Source organism: Terrapene carolina, unplaced genomic scaffold (assembly GCF_002925995.2).
Source record: "Terrapene carolina triunguis isolate 2854851 unplaced genomic scaffold, T_m_triunguis-2.0 Scaffold112, whole genome shotgun sequence".
In the NCBI taxonomy this organism is placed as follows: Eukaryota; Metazoa; Chordata; order Testudines; family Emydidae; genus Terrapene; species Terrapene triunguis.
In genome coordinates this window covers 13,352,819-13,372,016 of record NW_020664463.1, presented here as the reverse complement: position 1 = coordinate 13,372,016, position 19,198 = coordinate 13,352,819, and the positions used below count along the sequence as shown (strand labels likewise).

Sequence of the window (19,198 nt, the reverse complement as noted above, 5' to 3'; positions counted from 1 at the left end):
AATAAATTTTACAGTACCATCTTTTTACTAATCTTTGAGCCTCAGTGGTATGGAAACAAATGTAGCATAGTATTTTCAGAAGGCATTTTGAACATTTGTTATGTCCAAAAATGTATTTTACATTCCTATTCTGTTCTTGACATTACTATTTCTTGGTCAAAATTTTATGGGACAAGCTAAACCCCCAAAATATTAGTATATTTATATAAAAGTAATTGACTCTCTTATTTTTAAGTTTCCGCCCTGCCCCTTTCTTTATTTTGGATGAAGTGGATGCTGCACTGGATAACACAAACATTGGCAAAGTAAGTTATTCCTTCTGTTACCTGAAATTAATTTACAGATAATCTAATGACATAGTGGTATCCTTTTGCAGAAGGATGGTTGTTTAATTTAGGGAGGCTGGGACAAAGAGAGAAGTTCAGTTATTCTCTATTGGCATAAATCAAAACAGACTGCATGAGGGACAAATTTAAGAATTTTTTGAGTGATGGTTCCGGTGCGTATTCCATACATAGGTACACATGTGAACTGGTGGGACTGTCTGGAAATTTTTAGTAAGCAGTGCCCATTGATCCACACTTGCACACAGGTATGTTAAAGTTAAGGTTGTTGTCATGGTCTGGCGCCTCCTCCTTGTTGTTCTCAGGATTAGCTGGAGGCTGACACCCCCATCCATGGTTTGTATGACGTCGCTCTGTCTCTGGTCTGCAACTCTTCTTCCTCCAAAACTCTCCATGTCTCCTTTGTGACTCAGCCCTCTGGCTAGGTCACTCAGTGAGTCCCCTTCTGGGTAAAAGGTCCAACAGGGCCTATTTGCAGCCCTGTCTTTAGGCTCAGTTCTCACAGTCCTTAAACAGTCCAACAGGGCCTATCCCAGTACCCTGGTTGGTCTCTCTCTCTCTGCAGCCCTCCTTGGGCTTGCTCTGGCATCTGTCCCTTTAGTCCTGACCCCAGCTTTCCAGCTGGGTCAGTCTCAGTTCAGCCCCCTTCTGGGGTAATATAATTTCCAATATAGCCCCTTACTTGGGCCTGTTTAAACTCCCTTCTCTTAGGGCACTGCCACTTCCCCAGTGGCTGTTAGGGGGGACTCAGGCCCGCTCACTACTCCAGGTCCTGACCCAGGGAGGCTACAAATAGCAGCCCCATGCTGCTTCCTTTAGCCCTGTTGCTATTCCCTGGGCCACATCCCACGTGTCTGGCTTCCCCCCCTCTGGGTTTGCCAGCCTGCCAACTCCTTCCACCCAAGGAGTGAATAGAGCCTGTCTGTAGTCCTTTCTAGCAGCCCCTCCATTACCAGCTACTTGCTTTATACAAACCCTGCCTCTTCCTGCCCAGCTGAGCCTGCTTTCCAGGTGCACCCTTGTGGAGTTAATTAACCTATCTAGCCGACTTAACCCCTTTCACTCTTCCGTGGTGTGGACACCTCATCACAGTTGATCTACCTCATCTACATTCCAGATAGATTTTTTCTTTTAAATCTACCCTTAACTCTACCTGTTGAGCCAGAGTATGATAGGGGTCTGAGATGTGTAGTGATGAAATATAATATTATGCTGAATATATAACCACAACTGTAATTTTAATGTTGTACAAATTACTTGAAGATCTTAATGGAAGTGTATGACATGAGATTAATCTGTGAATTGTTGACATCATGATCTGTTCAGCAAGCCTCCAGTTTAGGGTCTCTACCATCAAGCCCTACTTGGCAGATACAGTTTCAACCTGTGCAACTACATTGACAAGTTCAAAGAGAGCCTCCCACAGGACTGGGCGGAGAAGTTCACCACTCTAATAGACGAAGGCAAGGCGGTAGCCAGGGGTGTCCTCCAGATGGCCTGGGATGCTATGGACTCGGTGTCCAGGGTGGTCATCTCTGCAATAGCCATGAGGCATAGCTCCTGGTTACAGACCTCCAGATTGTCCCAGGAGATCCAATCCACCCTGCAGGACCTCCCTTTGGAGGGAACAGGGCTCTTCTCGGAGTTAACTGATGCTAGGCTCCACAGTCTTAAAGACTCCCGGGCCACCCTCTGCTCCTTGGTTCTACATACTTCTCAGCAGGCCAAAAAGCCATTTTGCCCCCCGCCATCTCTGCAGTTATTGAGGTCTTGGGGTTCCCCTCGATCTGGCTTCTACAAAAAGAAGGGGAAAGATGGGTTTTAAGTGCTTCCATCAGTCGTCATCTTGTCAACCTGCCCAGCCTAGTCCTTCCAGGGACCAAGGCAGCCAAAAGCAGTCATTTTGAGGATGCACCCGAGGACGATGCCCCAGTCACTGTACTGGATCTGTTCCCCGTCCACCTCCACCCTTTTCGGTCAGCCTGGTCCCATATCACCTTGGACCGCTGGGTGCTCGACACTGTCTCATCGGGCTATACCCTGTAGTTTGTAGCCAACCAACCCTTCCATCCCCCTTCCCTGTCCCTCTTCATGGACCCGTCTCATGAGCAACTCCTCATTCAGGAGATCAAAAACCTCCTGCACCTAGGGGCATGGAAGGAAGAGGATTTTACTCCTGCAACTTCCTTATTCCAAAGGCAAAGAGGTGCCTCAGACCTATTCTAGATCTGCGGCGCCTCAACAAGTCTCTCAAAAAGTTGAAATTTCATATGGTCTTCCTGGCCTTCATCATCCCGTGCCTGAATCCAGGGGACTGGTACATCGCCCTCGATTTAAAAGACGCGTACTTCCATATTCCTGGGGCACCAGTGTTTCCTCTGTTTCACATTGGGCCAGCGCCATTTCCAGTTCACAGCGATGCCCTTTGGTCTCTCATCAGCTCAGAGAGTGTTCACCAAGTGTATAGCTCCAGTGACCGCTTATCTGTGACGTCTGGGGGTCCAAATCTACCTGTACCTCGACGATTGCTTGCTAAGGGGCCAGTCCTCGGATCATGTGCGGAGGTATCTCGCTCTGGTCTGTTCCACCTGCCACAGGCTGGGCCTAATAATAAATGACAAGAAGTTAACCCTCACTTCAGTGCAACACACAGTTCATTGTGGTGGTACTCAACTCTACTTGGACCAGAGCCTTCCTCCGAGACTCTGGTCTGAGCCATGGTAGACCTCATCTAATTTCTGCATGCCCACCTGTTCACCACCACCCACACCTGCCCGAGACTGCTGGGTCACATGGCAGGATGTACTTATGTGGTTTGGCACGCGCGACTTCACCTCAGGCCGCTAGTGGCGTGGCTGGCATTGGTCTATGTCCCCAACCGACAAAGTATGGCATACACCTGGTGGATATCAGCACATTTCATCTGCTGGTAGACACCTGCTCTGTACTTTCCCATTCAGTCACCATCCACTTCTTATAAGGGTGCGATTCTTTGAGTCTTCTCTCCAGTGACAAAATGTATACCAGTCTGCAACTTGAATCTTGTTGGATCAACTCTTACTAAATAACCGTTTGTGCCCCTGGCATCCTGCTCTCTGTTACATCTCTAAGACGGTAACAGACGAGTCAGGGAGCTAGAGGTGCTCGTGGCTGACCCTTTCTATTGAGTTTTCCACAAGGACTAGGTATCCATGAGACTACATCCGAAGTTCCACCCTCAGGAGGTGTCGGACTTTCACATCAACTATGTCTCTATCTACCTGTGTTTTACCTTAAACAAAAGGTGGGTGAGGTAATGTCTTTTATTGGACCAACTTCTGTTGGTGAGAGAGATAAGCTTTCGAGCTACACTGAGCTCTTCTCTCAGACGTGAAGAGGAGCTCGGTGTAGCTCACAAGCTTGTCTCTTTCACCAACAGAAGTTGGTCCAGTAAAAGATATTACCTCACCCACCTTGTCTCTCTAATATCCTGGGACCAATACTGCATTTTACCTTAAAACCTCATTCTAACACGGAAGAGGCAGCATGACACTTGCTGGACGTGCATGGGGCTCTTGCCTTTTACCTGCAGAGGAAGAGATCTTTTCAGAAGTCTCCTAGTCTTTTTGTATTATTCATGGAACATCTGAGAGGCCATTTGCTCCCAGATACTGTTGAAGTGGAATTGAGGGTGTATTCTATTTGACTACAAGATGAATGTCTCCCTTAAGTGCAGTGTGAGAGCATACTCAACTAGAGCTTAAGCAGCATTGGTAGCTTTCCTTTGAGATGTACCTATTACTGACAGCTGCAGAGCAGCAAATTGGAGTTTGGGTCTTATCTTTGCTAGAAATTATGCACTAGTGCAGGGGTTCTCAAACTACATTGCACCGCGACCCTCTTCTGACAACAAAAATTACTACCCCGATCCCTGCCACCCCAGGTAGGGGGGCCAAAGCCCCACTGCCCCGGGGTTGGAGGCAAAGCCGAAACACAAGGGCTTCAGCCCCAGGCAGGGGGCCTGTAACCTCAGCCCCACTGCCCAAGGCTGAAGCCCTCAGGCTTCGGCCCTAGACAGTGGGGCTTGAGCTTTGGCTTCTGGCGCCAGCAAATCTAAGCCAGCCCTTGTGACCCCATTAAAATGGGGTCGCAACCCACTTGGGGTCCTGACCCACAGTTTGAAAGCCACTGCGACTAGTGCAAGCAGCTGCTGCTGCAGCTTCTCTAGGCAGAGCAGTTCTGCAGTCTGTCTCATAGGACTCCAGGCATACACCTTTTTTTAGAGTGACACTGCTTGTGAATCAGCTGAAGTGCATTACACTTAGGGACAACCACTCAAAGAAAGGGGTTACTCACCTTGTAGGGCCCTACAAAATTCACGGCCATGAAAAACGCGTCATGGGCCGTGCAATCTGGTCCCTCCCCAAGTGAAATGTGGTCTTTTATGTGCTTTTACCCTGTGCTATACAGATTTCATGAGGCAGACCGGCATTTCTCAAATTGGGGGTCCTGACCCAAAAGGAAGTCGCGTGGGGGGTCGCAGTATTGCCACCCTTAAGTCTGCGCTGTCTTCAGAGCTGGGCAGCTGGAGAGCAGTGGCTGTTGGCCAGGCACCTAGCTCTGAAGTCAGCGCCCCACCAGCAGCAGTGCAGAAGAAAGGGTGGCAATACCATACCATGCCATACTTACTTCTGCACTGCTGCTGGCAGCGGTTTTGCCTTCAGAGCTGGGATCCTGGCCAGCAGCCAGTGCTTTCAAGATGCCTAGTTTTGAAGGCAGTGCTGCCACTAGCAGTAGCACAGAAGTAAGGGTAGCAGTACTGCAACCCCACCCTACAATAACCTTGCAACCCTCTCACAACTCCTTTTTTGGGTCAGGACCCCTATAATTACACCGTGAAATTTCAGATTTAAGTAGTTTAAATCATGAAATTTGCGATTTTTAAAATCCTATGACCATGAAATTGCCCAAAGTGGACAGTGAATTTGGTAGGGCCCTAATAATAGTGTAATAATTTCATACAATAAGCAACCAAAAATCCCACCAAAACCTAAGCATGTGAGCTATCATTCTCTAAGCAAGTGTATGAAAATAATTGTCGCAAAATTCAGTAAGAGCAAAGTCAAGTTTGTAATTATGTAAAATAATTTATTAATAACTATTTTGTATCAATATTGAGGCCTACTCCAACTCTTCTCATTGCTTCAGTTTCCTCAACCATAAACGGTGATCTTACCTGCCATGAGAGAGACCTGAGACACCTTCAAATGAAGGGACCTTTATATATTTACCAGTGTTTTGAGTTTAAGTTACAGAAAATAATGTTGTTTGGAAATAGAAAAAATATGCTTAATAAATACTGCATGTACTTTTTGCATATGAACAGGTTAGTATATGTACAGTACTTATTGGGATCAAAAGAGTTTGGGAAAGGTCTGGTTAGTAGCAACTTGTTGGAGATCTTCTGCTGTAATAAGGCTAGAAGGCTTTAAACTGAAAATTGAAAAGAAACTTTCCGGAACATTAAGTGTGTATAATACTAACTCCTTATAAAGTTAGTTTCAGAATGGATTATGGTCAGTCATCTTGAAAACTAGTCAGGTTTTAAAATCTTCAGTTCAAAATAATTTCAACGACTATGCCTACTTATGACATAGCGGATAAAAATGTACACATAGAAGTGTGATTAAAAAATGTTGCTTCTAATTTTCATTTAGAATTTTATTTTCTGTTGTGGTATGATGTCTTCTTTATTCACCTCAAATTATAAATTTAGCTCTATGCAGTAACATTTTACAGCTAGTGAAAAACATTTTCTGCCACATAAAACTGCAGTAATATGCATTTGTAATCTGTATCACATTATGTAAATGGTAACAAGCTGTAAAATTTATGGCTTATACATGGAAATCCACCTAACTTAAAAACATTGTCAAGTAAAATGCGCTACGTTAACTTTAGAAATGTCACATTTCTAAAGTGGATTGTTTTCATATACATTTTTAAAAGGGCCAAACCTGTGTGGTCATACTGTGAACCTACATCATGTACAGTGTCTTTCTTGGCCAGTTATATTCCCTCTTTTACCCTGCCCATTTCATAAATGAATTCTATCTGCTGAGCAATTCAGCATTGTTCCCTAATCAATTGTGATTTAAATCTGACAGAACCCACTTATCCTAAAATGTGTGGCTTTTCTCCAAAGGTATCAAGCTTCATCAAAGAGCAGGCACAGGAACAGTGTCAGATGATAGTTATTTCTCTAAAGGAGGAGTTTTATTCCAGAGCAGATGCATTAATTGGAGTCTGTCCAGAGGTACAAATAATCTTAGTTATTTTTCTGTCTTAATTTAAATCAAATTAACTTCATACAGCAATTAAACTACTATTAAAAAAAATTCCAGCTACAGCCAATTATTTCTTAAGAAATGACTCCCCCTTAATGCTCATTTAAAAAAAAATTCTCTAACAAGTATATCAAGAGCTGGGTGGTTCAAATGCATTGTTTGTCATTCAGGAACAGTCATTGGTAAGTGTTTAATAGCGTTCCAGAACAAGCTATGTATAGTTAAGTGGTCCTTCTGGTAACTGCATCATCTTATAGGTAATGCTTATTTTTAATATATATATGCTTGTAAACTGATTTGATTCTTCCTCCTTTCAGCAAGATGATTACATGTTTAGTCAGGTACTGACTCTGGATCTTACTGTGTATCCAGACGTTGATGACAGTGAACGAAAAGAGAAGCACAGATACAGTTCCACACTGGAATAAAACATGAAAGTTTCAGGGCCATCTGTGAATAACAAAATTGTGATTTCTACAGCCACCTTTATGACAAGTTTGTAAGCTTTTTGAATATTGCTTTTAAATATTCTTATACAGAAGTCAAAGAATATAGCTTCGTAACCCACAAAACCATTTCTTAGAATTTGGAGACGAATAAATGATTGTATTATTTGGCCTAGTTTTGTTTAGGGTTTTATGGGGTACATGTTCCTGTTGCGTTACAAATTCAAAATACGCTTTTGAAAGACATTACTGAAATTGCTAAATTCTAGTGACTAGTGCCTAATCTCTTTAAGTATGTTCTTGTTGGTTAGCATTAAGATAAACTATGAAGTCCCATTAATATAAAAACTGATGAATGATGAGTGACTTTTTGAATATGGATGCTATGTTAAATTCATATGACTGCTGTCAAAAAATGCAAACCTCATCTGTTAAATGTAACTTTTCAGTGTTAAACTATTGAGAATTAAAATGTTGGAAAAAATCTTGAAATGTATAGCATTTTTTACTTTTTATCAGGAAGATTCTCACTACAAGGTTTCAGATGTGGTTAGGTTAAATATAAAGATACAAGTTCTAGGAGCTTAATTTTTTTTAAATTGTATATATTCAAAGAGCTACTATAGGGAAGGAGACGTTATATTCTGTTTCCAACACTTGTAAAAGACCAATCTTACATTTCTCCTGAAATTGAATCCAGAGCTTCCTGGTGCCATGTTCTGTAAGGCTCAGAAACTGATGAAAGAGGCTAGCTCCATATTACATGACCATGTTTGCGCGTCATTGCCAAGCCACAAAGAGGTGTACAGCTTCCCCTCTCCCCCAGTCAAAACTGTTCCTTGGTGGGTTTTTCCCCCTGCCTTTTAGCAAACAGCCAGCCAGCACAGATGGCAGACAAGGTATATTAATCATAACACTTTATGGCCAGATTGTATTACCTTCCACCTTGTCTCTAAAATCCTCAGTAAATACACCAGTTTCCATTTAAAAAAAATTATAAAAGAATACCAAAAAAAGTAAATTAATTTCTACAGTAGCATTAGTAGAGCCAGCTGCATCATTTAATGAATGTCTAGGTTTATGGCCTATTTCCTCCACTTGGGAATCCAGACTCATAGTCGTATTCAAAACAGGATTTCAAAGCAAGTTACTTTTTGATTAACTGAATGCATCACACTGAACAGTCATGTTCTAGGTATATCCCTTTCAGCTATATGTTTCCCTGAGCCAGTTGCAAGTCAGTCCTCCTTATAAGATAACTGAAACATGCATATTCTACTGCCAGTAGCTTCCATAATGGGCCACACAGCAACTCTGCTTTTAATGTGCATACACTGAATTGTAAGAGATCCCATCACTACTGCGATGTGCATTTTTCACAGTGCAATTGTATAGCACTAAGGCAAGAATGGCTGTTTTACAAGTTGCAGTTTTCAGTGGTGTTTAGACTTGAAGAGTCTCCAGTGCTACCTGTTTAAAAAAAGCAAAATTAAATTTACTTGTGATTTAAAAACACTTCAAATCAATCCTAAGTTTAAATGTGTGTGTGCATGTGCAGTGGGAAGGCAGTTATGTAGTGTTGCTCCTGGGAAAACTAAAAGACAAGTTAAATAGGTTATGTCTGAGGAACCAACTGAATGGATGAGATGCTCAGATACTATGATGATAGGAGCCATAAAAGTACCATAGAATAGAGTTCAATAAAAGTGTATTGTAGTAATTTTAACCTCTGACTGCTGTGTTAAAACAACCTCAAAACTATAGTGGGCTCGCAGCAGCCTCAGGAAAATGGGTGCAAAAATGACAGCCTAATCCAGCCACTTAATCAGCCATCAGTATCTGATTGATGCTGATTAAAGAAATATTAATTTTTGTAATACTTTAGAATTTCATTTAAAGAAATGTGTTTGCTCCAGGGCAACACAATTTTGGGGGAAACTAACAAGTTTTACAGGACACCCCCTCATAAAAATGTGAAATCCAAGCTCTCATAATAGAATTTAAATTTGGTAGTCTAAGGACAGGATTCAGCAAGGGTCTTAAGCATGTTTTACTTTAAGCATATGGAGTAGTCACATTGACTGCAGTCAAAGTGGTGAAAACCCTGATGAGCTGGGGTTTGTAGCAGTTCTCTACTGCACATAATTAGATAGTGGCCTGCTTTAACTATGCAGCAATGAAAACATCCCCTAATCTCTACTTGAAATACCAAAAACATGTCCTGTCCTTCAAACAAACTGAAATATTTTCATTCCAATGCATAGTAAGTAGTGAAGTGAATCCCAGTCAATAAAGAACAGCCTGTATGCTGCTGGCAACTTTCATTTATATTCTCATTTCCCCCAATGTGAAGTGATACTAAAATACCAGATGACAAGTGAAAAATGAAATATTCATAGTACAATTGTATAGGTCAGATATTTGTGCTTTATAAAACATGAAGATGGTGCATGCTCCAAGGAGCTTACAGTTTAAGGTTCAGATCCTGTAAGCAGCTTTGTGCTGACAGCCCTCTGGGCATATGGAGCTTAATTGACTCAGTCAAAGGGGCAGGGGCATGCCCACATAGAGCAGCTTGGAAGAAGAACCAGGAATAAGAAAATAGATGAAAAAGGGGGTGGGTGGGGAAGAAATAAAATATGCAAGCAAGTTGTCCGAATGATGACACACACAATGTGCTACCCTTGTTTGCAGTTCTTAAAAATAAATTAATTTCAACCTTACTTTCTACTTAAAATGTCTCTTTATAGTCTGTGCCAGTTTCACTTTCAAGTGTTTGAACCCCAGCCTTCTCTAACTTTTAGTTTAGGTATATTTAACACTGCCTTTTTGTGGTGATGTGGAAATGAATCCTTGTCTATTTTTAAAACTTTTACTTTAACCTTAGGGTACAGTCAGAACGTTAGTTTTATTTATTATTTATTTTATTAGTTTCTAAAAGCTTTTAGCTCACTTGCTACCCCCAGTTACTCCCTGCTCTTGACTGGGACTAGTGATAGTGAGAATAGTTCACTCTGGGAGTGAAAAAATTGCTAAGAGCAGCAGGCTACTATGGTATATGAAGGTAAACTCAATGCCATTCCAAGTTGTTGTTCTTGCCAGGAAGCAGGGTTGTTACAGTCAATGCCAGGTAGAGAAAGTCACTGAAACTCTGGAGTACTGAGAGCCCAGTTCTCTGCTTCCCCCTCCGGTGGTCCTGCGCAGTTGCCCTGCACTTGGGTTTCAAACTTCTTTACAATGCCCAGGTCACCAGCAGAGGTATCAACTGATGAGAACAAAAAAAAAATGTAAGTCACTCATAGATTTGTAATAAATTGACTGTACGAGAAGTAGCAGCCATCTGCCAATTACCTAATCCAGTTAGTATTTAAACTGCCCTGCACCCCCTAAAAATGTATTGAGAGATTTTGAACTTTTTAATCCACTTAAATCCTGGAAATAATTAGCTCTGAAAATTTTTCAGAGATTATTTTTAAGCATCTTGGAATTTTAAGATTATTTATTAGGAGATGAGAATACCATTATCTGATTGTTTGACTCTCTTAGAAAGATCCAAGTCATTTTCTCCTAACTTTCTCTTTGCACAGTCCACACATGAAGTCCCTGAAAAACAGAAAACTTGAATTAAAAAATAATACACACAGCTATATTAAAATCCTTCTTGTATTATTTTTAAACACATTATTTCAAACATCATATATTAAGCTACACATAAGTAGTATTGGTCCAGCTGGAAGCTCTTATATTTGGGTCTTGTAACCAAAGATCCTGACTTCCGTTGTGCAGGGAGTGACACTGTACTCCTTTGGCTTGTGGACAATTGGTGCTCCCTCATCCACTACAGCTGGGTTATTCTCATCCTCCAAGCAAGGTTTTAAAAATACCTGTTGCTTTACAATGTACTGCTAGCAGGAGGAGCTATTCAGAGAACTGATTACCTCTACCTCTCCACTATTTCACCTCCACTTTAGCAAGTAGTTCCTCTAGGCGAGTGTTTTTCAAACTGTGGGTCACAACCCAGTACTGGGTTGTGAAATGTAGGGGACTGGGTTGTGGCGACTCTGGTCAGCACAGCCGACCAGGCCATTAAAAGTCCCGTCGTGCTGCGCCCTGGAAGCGGCCAGCAGCAGGTCCGGCTCCTGGGTGGGGGGGCGCTCCAGGGCTCTGAGCACTACCCCCACCCCAAGCACCAGCTCTGCACCGCCATTGGCTGGAAACCAGCCAATGGGAGCTGGGGACGGAGCCTGCAGGCAAGAGCCATGTGGAGCTGCTTGTGCATCTCCGCCTAGGGGCTGGACCTGCTACTTGCTGCTTCTGGGGTGCTCCGCAGTGCCAGGACAGGTAGGAAGCCTGCCTTAGCACCCCTGCAGCACTGCTGACCGGGAGCCACCCAAGGTAAGCCTGCACCCCAATCCCCAGCCCTGAGCCCCTTCCTGCACCCCAGAGCCTGCATCCTCAGCCCAGAGCCCTAACTGCCTCCTGCACCCCAAACCCTCATCCCCAGAGCCTGCACCCCCCAGCCCAGATGCCTCCCACAACCCAACCCTCCACCCCTGCCCTGAGCCACTCCCACAGCCCAAACCCCTCATTCCCAGCTCTGCTGGGTCACGGGCATCAACAATTTTCTTCAACTGGGGGTACGTCTTCACTACCTGCCAGATTGGCGGGTAGTAATCAATCTATCAGGGATCGATTTATTGCGTCTCATTTAGACGCGATAAATCGATCCCCAAACGCGCTCCCCGTCGACTCCGGAACTCCACCAGAGCGAGAGGCGGAAGCAGAATCGATGGGGGAGCTGCGGCCGTCGATATCATGCCGTGAGGACCCAAGGTAAATCGATCTAAGATACGTCGACTTCAGCTACATTATTCTCATAGCTGAAGTTGCGTATCTTAGATCAATCTCCCCCCCCCCCCAGTGTAGACCAGCCCTAAGTTGCCAGAAAAAAAGTTTGAAAAGCACTGCTCTAGGCCTCCTCTCTGTTGATGAGCAGAATCTTTTCCATTATACTTTTTATTTGTTCCTCTCTGCTTAGTGCCTCCTGGTAGGGAGAGAATTTTTGAGAACAGGAGTTTGCAGGAAACCAGTATGGGATGAGAAAACAGCAGTGTAGGAGGACCAGTTAGGATCCAACGGGCTCCTGCTCACGGCCCAGGTGTGCAGTAGTATGCTACCTCCCCCACTCCACTATATGGCAAGAAAGCCTTAAGCTGTTTAGGGCAGAAATTCAGCAGGAGCATCTTGCTTTACAGAGTCTCCAAGAAAGTTGTTTTGCTGGCTACTTGGTGTTTTAGCCCAAAATGAAACTGCAACAAGGGTTGACTCCAGCAGGAGCTACTTGGGAGTAGAAATTCAGCAGCAAGATCTGGTCTTTAGGAAGCAACAAGCCAGAGGTCCTTGGCTATTTTTTTTCTTCTGCCTGGGGTGAAATATGGTATCCAGGAATGTCTCCAAGAGGCTGGTACATCAAAGGGGCAGGAAGAACACAAAGGACTGAATGCCCCACTCCTTTCAGTCTGCCACAGCAACCAGGTGTTTTGCCCCAGTTGTTCCAGAAAGGGCATTAGCTAATCCTATTTCTGGTGCTGCCTGGTCTAAACTCTAGTCTCCTCTCTCTGCCAACAACTCAGACACTGAAGCTACTGTTAAAAAAAAACAACAACCCTAAATACATCAGGGCAACCGGAGGGTTTTGTGCGGAGGGGGAACAGAATCACTGTTCCCTCAGACACCTGACACTTTCCGACTCCTTTCACTGTGTTCCTCAGTTAGTAGCATGTCTGGCCCATACTGTAGGCATGCTTATGTCAGTTAACCCTCTTTTCTGTGCTCCCTTAAGTGTGGCCTAGTCCACATCAAAGAAGCTTATTGGAACATCTCTGAGGGTGAGATTTGCCTGCATTTAATTTCCTACTGTATTAGGGTTAGACTTGTGTGTTTTATTTTGTTTTGTTCTGTCTTATTACTTGGAACCACTTAAATCCTACTTTTTGTATTTAATAAAATCACTTTTTACATATTAATTAACCCAGAGTATGTATTAATACCTGGGGGGGCAAACAGCTGTGCATATCTCTCTATCAGTGTTATAGAAGGTGAACACTTTGAATTTACCCCATATAAGCTTTATACAGAGTAAAATGGATTTATTTGGGGTTTGGACCCTATTGGGAGCTGGGTATCTGAGTGCTGGAGCCAGGAGCACTTCTTAAGCTGTTTTCAGTTACACCTGCAGCTTGTGGGGGACATGGTTCAGACTTGGATCTGTGTTTGCAGCAGGCAAGTATGTCTGGCTCAAACACGGCAAGGTACTGAAATCCCAAGCTGGCAGGGAAAATGAACTCAGAGGTAGACTAGGTACATCAGGTGGCAGTACCAAAAGAGTTTCATATGTCAGATCAGGTGAGCCAGCTATTTTATTGAACCCAGTAGTAGTTTTCATCAAAGTGACATTGGCGGAAGTTTCTGGTTCATACCATTGGCCTGCCCTCTCCACCAACAAGGTTAATGGCTATGTGCACTAAAATGTTAGCCGTAGGGAGGAAAGTGCACCATGATGTTGCACAAGTGTAAAACCACTTCAGCAAGGCTTTGAAGCTTAGAGGATTACTGTATGAGCAAGGGACTTCAAGCATGATTGCTCACATCCAGCTCTGCTCTTCCCCTGCTCTTTAGCCTCTGTTTTTTTAAAAATGGCATTCCCACTTTTAAAGGGGCAAATCACATACTGGAGCAGCAGCAAAAGCATCAGAATCTGTACAACTGAGAGAAGGGTAGTCCAGGGGATTGGTGGTTTCTCTACTATTTCTGACATGGTTAGTTCAACCCTTCAATAAGATGCCTTTGGGTACCGTGACCAAAAAAAGGTAAAAAGGAAAAAAACCTCTCAGACCAACCTGAGATTTCTACCCTATTTTCCCCATAAAAATAGAACTTTTTCCAGTTTTCAAGCCTTCCAAATCAAATTTTAAGAAGTCTACATTTGATAGGTTCTCAAAACAGTCCTCCCACATTGATTTTCAAGTTCTCCTGATGCATCCATCTTATCTTCCCACTTTTTCCTGAACTAGAAAGCAGTCAGTGAAGGCCAGCTTTACTTTTTCCTGAGGAATTTTTTTTGGGTGTTCTTCTTGGTAAGAAAAAGACTGGACAAGTTTCACCCAGTGTTGCTTTTGTCCAGGCTTCTGTGGTTGCAGACATGTATTCCATACACGGTGCAGACACTCAGCACCCCCACCTCAGCATTACCTAGCAGTACCTATAGGAGCGACACTCATACGCTGTAGCCCATAGCCCTTACCCATGGCTGTTTAAGAATGGTAGTGCCATCATTTCCACCACTGCCCCCAGCGCTCTCACCTCCTGCAGCTAGAGTCAGAGCTTCCCGTATGGTATTTTTCTCATGGTTTTAGAACAGTTATTTTTAAATAGTTAGGACCCTCTAGTTGTTAGCTAGATTTAGTCTGTTATATAGTACTATGCCCTCACCAGGGTTTAAAAGCACTGTCAGTGGGAACAGACACCCTACAATAATGAACACACACCCCCAGGCTGTTTGTTGTGTGTAAGAATATTGCTCCTTTAAACAGGACTCAGGTGGCCTGAGACTTGCACTTAAAACAGAACCTCATGGAGCAAGCCATGAGGCCAGACTGCTTCAGGGGCCGCCGTGGACTATCAGCCCCATCAGTCTTTAAAGCTTATGCAGACTCCTGAGAGGCTGCCTGAGGTAGACTCCTCTGCAGAGAAGAAAGGATCAGTCCCCTGAGGAAGAGGGCACAAAGCAAATCAGAGCCATTCCATAGCTCAGAGAAATTCTTACCCCCTTTTCTACACACCGTGGGGAATGTCACCATACTTCTCCTAGTGACAGAGCAGGGCTGTGTACCTGCTCTCCGGTCTCACTGCAATATCAGACTGACACCTAACCTGAAGTTATTTACCTACCTGTATTCTTTCCCAAGCCACATTCCAATCCTAAGGAACAATGGCTTCACACCTTAGATGTGAAATGGTGTTTGCCTTTTTATCTGGCAAAGACTAAGCTTTTTTCAATGACCATCAGCTTTTCATTTCTTTTGCAGATATGATGAAAGATCAGCCAGCAGCAGTACAGCAGATTTCCAGGTGGATAACCACCTGCATTAATTAATACAGGTTACTGAGTAGCTCAGGCCACACCCTGCAAACTCTGGAGGCTCATTCAACAAGGGTTCAAGTGACTTCAGTGGCATTTCTTAATGACATTTCAAATTTGGCTATTTGCAAGGCTGCTACATGGTCCTACATACACGTTTACCAAGCATTATGCTAAAACAGCAGCTTCCAGGTCAGATGAAAACTTTGGGAGGACAGTTCTGCAGATGCTATTTAGGTAGACTCTGAGCCCACCTCCTACAAGTATTATTTGCTAGTCACCTGAAAGAAATACGTGTCTGCAGCCAGTGGTGAGCTGGAGACGGTTCATGCCAGTTCACATGAACCGGTTGTTAAATTTTGAAGCAGTTTTAGAACCAGTTGTTAACCCGCTTCCCTGCAAGGGGGGCGCTGCAGCTTTGATGGGCTCCGGCTGGGAAGTGATGTAATTCCTCCTCCAGCCGCCAGGGGCGCTGCGTTGCTCCCCCAATCCCTGGCCCTGGGGCTCCCACTGCTGCCTGGTGGGTCCCCGGCTGCTCTGCTGGGCCTGGGCTGCTCCGAGACGCTCTCCCCGTGAGTACCCGCCACCCTCTCTCCAGCCAGCCCCGCACGCTCTGCCCTGCCGCACCCCCCCACCCTGCCTCCAGCCAGCCCCACACCCCGTCTCCAGCCAGCTCCACACCCCCTGCCTCCAGCTAGCCCTGCCCCACGCCAGTCTGCAGCCAGCCCCATGTCCACTGGTGCCCTGCAGTTCCCAGGGCAGTAAACCCTGCACACCTGCTTAATGAGGTGCTGGGACGCATACATATGCACACTCTTGGGTGACCAGACAGCAAGTTTGAAAAATCTGGACAGGGGGTGGGGTGGGGGTAATAGGAGCCTATATAAGAAAAAGGCCCAAAAATCAGGACATCTGGTCACCCTAGCACACCCCCAGGGAGTGGCAGAGACCCACACATGTGAAATGGAGCTCATTTCCAGTTCAGGCCCCTCTTTTTAAAAAAGAACTTTAGCTAGGGTTAACATATGTCCAGGAAAATACGGCTGTGTCAGGCTTTTTGGTTCTTACATCACCGTCCGGGAGGAATTTTTAAATTTTAAAAATTCCTCCCAGGAAAATATGGAGGTATGGTAACCCTATTGGTACAAAAAAATACATACTGTGGCACATCCCTTAAATCAGAACTTTTTATAGGGAACCGGTTGTTAAGATTTTGGCAGCTCATCACTGTCTACAGCCACTCAAACAAAAAATGGTTACCTTCCTGTACTGCAGCTGTTCTTCCAGATGTGGATGCAGATATATAGACCATGACCCAACTTTGTCCCCTCTGCATTGGGGTCTCTATTCTTCACATTTGGTGCAAAGGAAATGAAGGGATTTGAGGCTGCACTACCCTTGTATAGCCATGGGGGGAAGGGGGGGGGGGGGAAGGCCACAGGGCACAAGTGCCACCTCTACAGGTACTGCTATGTAAAGTTAGCTGGCTTTGTTGAGCTAGGTACGCACACATCTCAGTGGAATACCTCTCTGCACCCACATCACATACTGAAGAACAATTACAGTACAGGTAATCATTTTACAGTATACAAGGTCCACTACTACATGGCGTTCAGGCCTTACTGAGAAGATTTCTCAGTATTTTCCTTGTCCTACAAGGAAACCTGTCCCCGTGTGCCAATTTGCTACCTGCACTTTGCTGACATATTTCCAATTCCAGGCAGTGTGCTTTGGCTTCCCTCCCATTCCTTGTTTTCTCTCCAGTTTGATGGTAACTCTGATGGCCAGTCTACAACGTAGATGACTTGCTGATATCTCAGAGAGGTGGGTTAACAGCTGTACACTGACTAGACCTTTGAGCTGCTCCAGTCCCCCTATTTCATAAGTCTTCAGAGGAATGCCTCAGTTCCCTCTCAGGATCTGGCCCACCTCTAGGCATTTTATCAGGCATTGGTCGTAGTCTAGTTGCCCAAGGAAAGATTTCACAATTTGCATTTCTTCTGGGAACTCCTCAAGTATTTGCTTTCCAGGAACTCCTATTATATAAAATAACAGTAGCTGAGTGTGGAAACTGGTCCACGGTGGGAATGCACCTCTGTACTCTACACATTTTCCTCATTTGTAAATGGAATTTCCAAAATGGGAAACGAGATTACCTGCTATATCACTGAGAGAGCTCAGATAGGCCCCATTCAATTCAAGGCAACTGGCTGTCCCAAGAAGCTCATCAGAACTACTTTCTAGAATTCCAAGCAGTTAAGAAGGTGGGTCTCTATTCTTAAGATTCCCTCTGAATTTGGTTACCATTCACATGAAAAGCAATAAATAGGACCTTTGTGGCACACTGGCACTTCCAGTATGTTCAGTTTACTTCATGTTTTAAGTTTCCCTCTAATTTGTGGAGATGTGTTTTACTTCTGGCTACTTTCCAGTTGTAATGGATCACAGAGTACCAGGTGCCCACTGGGGAGAAAAGTAGTTTACTTACCTACCCATAACTTTTCCTTCTGTGAAATGGCCACCTGATGCTCTATGAGACCACCACTCAGGGCATCACCTAATTTGCATTAAATTCCAGTTGAAGGAGAAATCTTTCAATCCTTCCTGCAGAGAGAGATGGAAAAAAATCTTGGGATTCCCTCATATTATGATCCTGCTTTGCTGTAAGTCTTCATTTCCATTTGTATAATAAATGGTTCAGTAGATTGAAAAACTATCCTGCTTAGAGACAGCCATAGTGTTTAACCATTAGATGTTATAGTTTGTCTTCTCAGTTTGAGCAGATGGCTGGGGAATTAAAGAGGCAATCAGTTCTCCAAACAGCTCTACCTGCTAGCAATACATTGTGAAACTAGAGAGGCTTTAAAAACAAAACAAAACAAAAAAAACCCACCACACACACACCTCTATGCTTAGATGAGAGGAAGGAATAACCCTTGTAATGGGTCACAGAGCACCAGGTGCCCACAAGGGAGAAGGAAAAAAGTTATGAGTAGATACATAAATTTTACCTTTATTGGACATAATGCTGACCAATAATATATGTTTGCACCATTGGCCAGAGGATGTCAAATATTCCCTCCACAGCCTCCTCAGAATGAGGGATTCCTCTGGACCTGAGCCACCTGTGGACATTTCCATCATTACACTGGGCACTAGCACCTAAAGTAGGCCCCCACAGTTTGGGCTAAGAAAAGCAGAAGGAATAAAATTTTTGCTTTTGCAGTGATGATTTATGACAAGTTCCATTCCTGCAGTGAGCACACCACCCTTTAAAACTCTGGAATCCATAGTTACTGGAGGGATTCCTGCTTTGGGCTGCTTAGAACTACACACCATGGCACCTGCTTCTGTTCCTGGATGTAAGAGGGAGGCTGTCCCTTTAAAGTCAGGACATCCTTCTCCCCATAGCCTAGAGACTTGTTTCTTGGAAAGCTACTAGCCTGTGTTAAGGAACCATTCTTACCTCCATACAGGATATTTCCAAAGTGAGCAAGATGGGTATTAAGTTTGCTGGTGGGATAGGGGTGGTGGTTAAGTTATTACAAGGAGATAAGTGAATGTGCAATATGGAGCAGGGGTACGATTTGTTTTCATATTTTCAGTTTCTCACTGCCCTTTGTTTGCTCTCTTCTGAAAGACAGATTTAGGCTTGGTCTACGCTTACCCCCCAAGTCGAAGTAAGGTACGCAAATTCAGCTACGTGAATAACGTAGCTGAATTCGACATACCTTACTTCGAACTTACCGCGGTTCAGACGCGGTCCACACGCGGCAGGCAGGCTCCCCGTCGACTCCGCGGTACTCCTCTCGTTGAGCTGGAGTACCGCAGTCGACGGTGAGCACTTCCTGGATCGATTTATCGCGTCCAGACCAGACGCGATAAATCGAACCAGGAAGTTCGATTTCCAGCCGCCGAACTAGCGGCTAAGTATAGACCAGC

General features: G+C 44.2%; 2 protein-coding genes across 10 annotated transcripts in view; one reads left to right on the top strand and one right to left on the bottom strand.

Annotated features, from left to right (window-relative positions):
- Positions 1 to 8,019, top strand: part of SMC1B (structural maintenance of chromosomes 1B) — a 62,965-nt gene extending 54,946 nt beyond the window's left edge. For 3 of the 4 annotated variants that reach the window (XM_024204412.2, XM_024204410.2, XM_024204411.2), the window contains 3 exons: positions 236 to 305; positions 6,529 to 6,639; positions 6,988 to 8,019. In XM_024204412.2, the coding sequence (XP_024060180.1) occupies positions 236 to 305; positions 6,529 to 6,639; positions 6,988 to 7,098 (292 nt within the window). In that variant the 3' untranslated portion in view covers positions 7,099 to 8,019. The remainder of the gene's footprint in view (positions 1 to 235; positions 306 to 6,528; positions 6,640 to 6,987) is intronic. The other variant, XM_024204413.2, reaches the window with a different exon arrangement.
- A 48-nt stretch (positions 8,020 to 8,067) lies between these two features.
- The window catches only part of FAM118A (family with sequence similarity 118 member A), a 31,909-nt gene continuing 20,778 nt past the window's right edge, over positions 8,068 to 19,198 (bottom strand). For 4 of the 6 annotated variants that reach the window (XM_024204409.1, XM_024204406.2, XM_024204407.2 and 1 more), the window contains 2 exons: positions 10,636 to 10,719; positions 8,068 to 10,381 (listed from right to left, as the gene is read on the bottom strand). In XM_024204409.1, coding sequence (XP_024060177.1) covers positions 10,257 to 10,381; positions 10,636 to 10,719 — 209 coding nt within the window. In that variant the 3' untranslated portion in view covers positions 8,068 to 10,256. Of the gene's footprint in view, positions 10,382 to 10,635; positions 10,720 to 17,744; positions 17,861 to 19,198 lie in introns of those variants that run through there. The other 2 variants (XR_002908346.2, XR_002908347.2) reach the window with 2 other exon arrangements.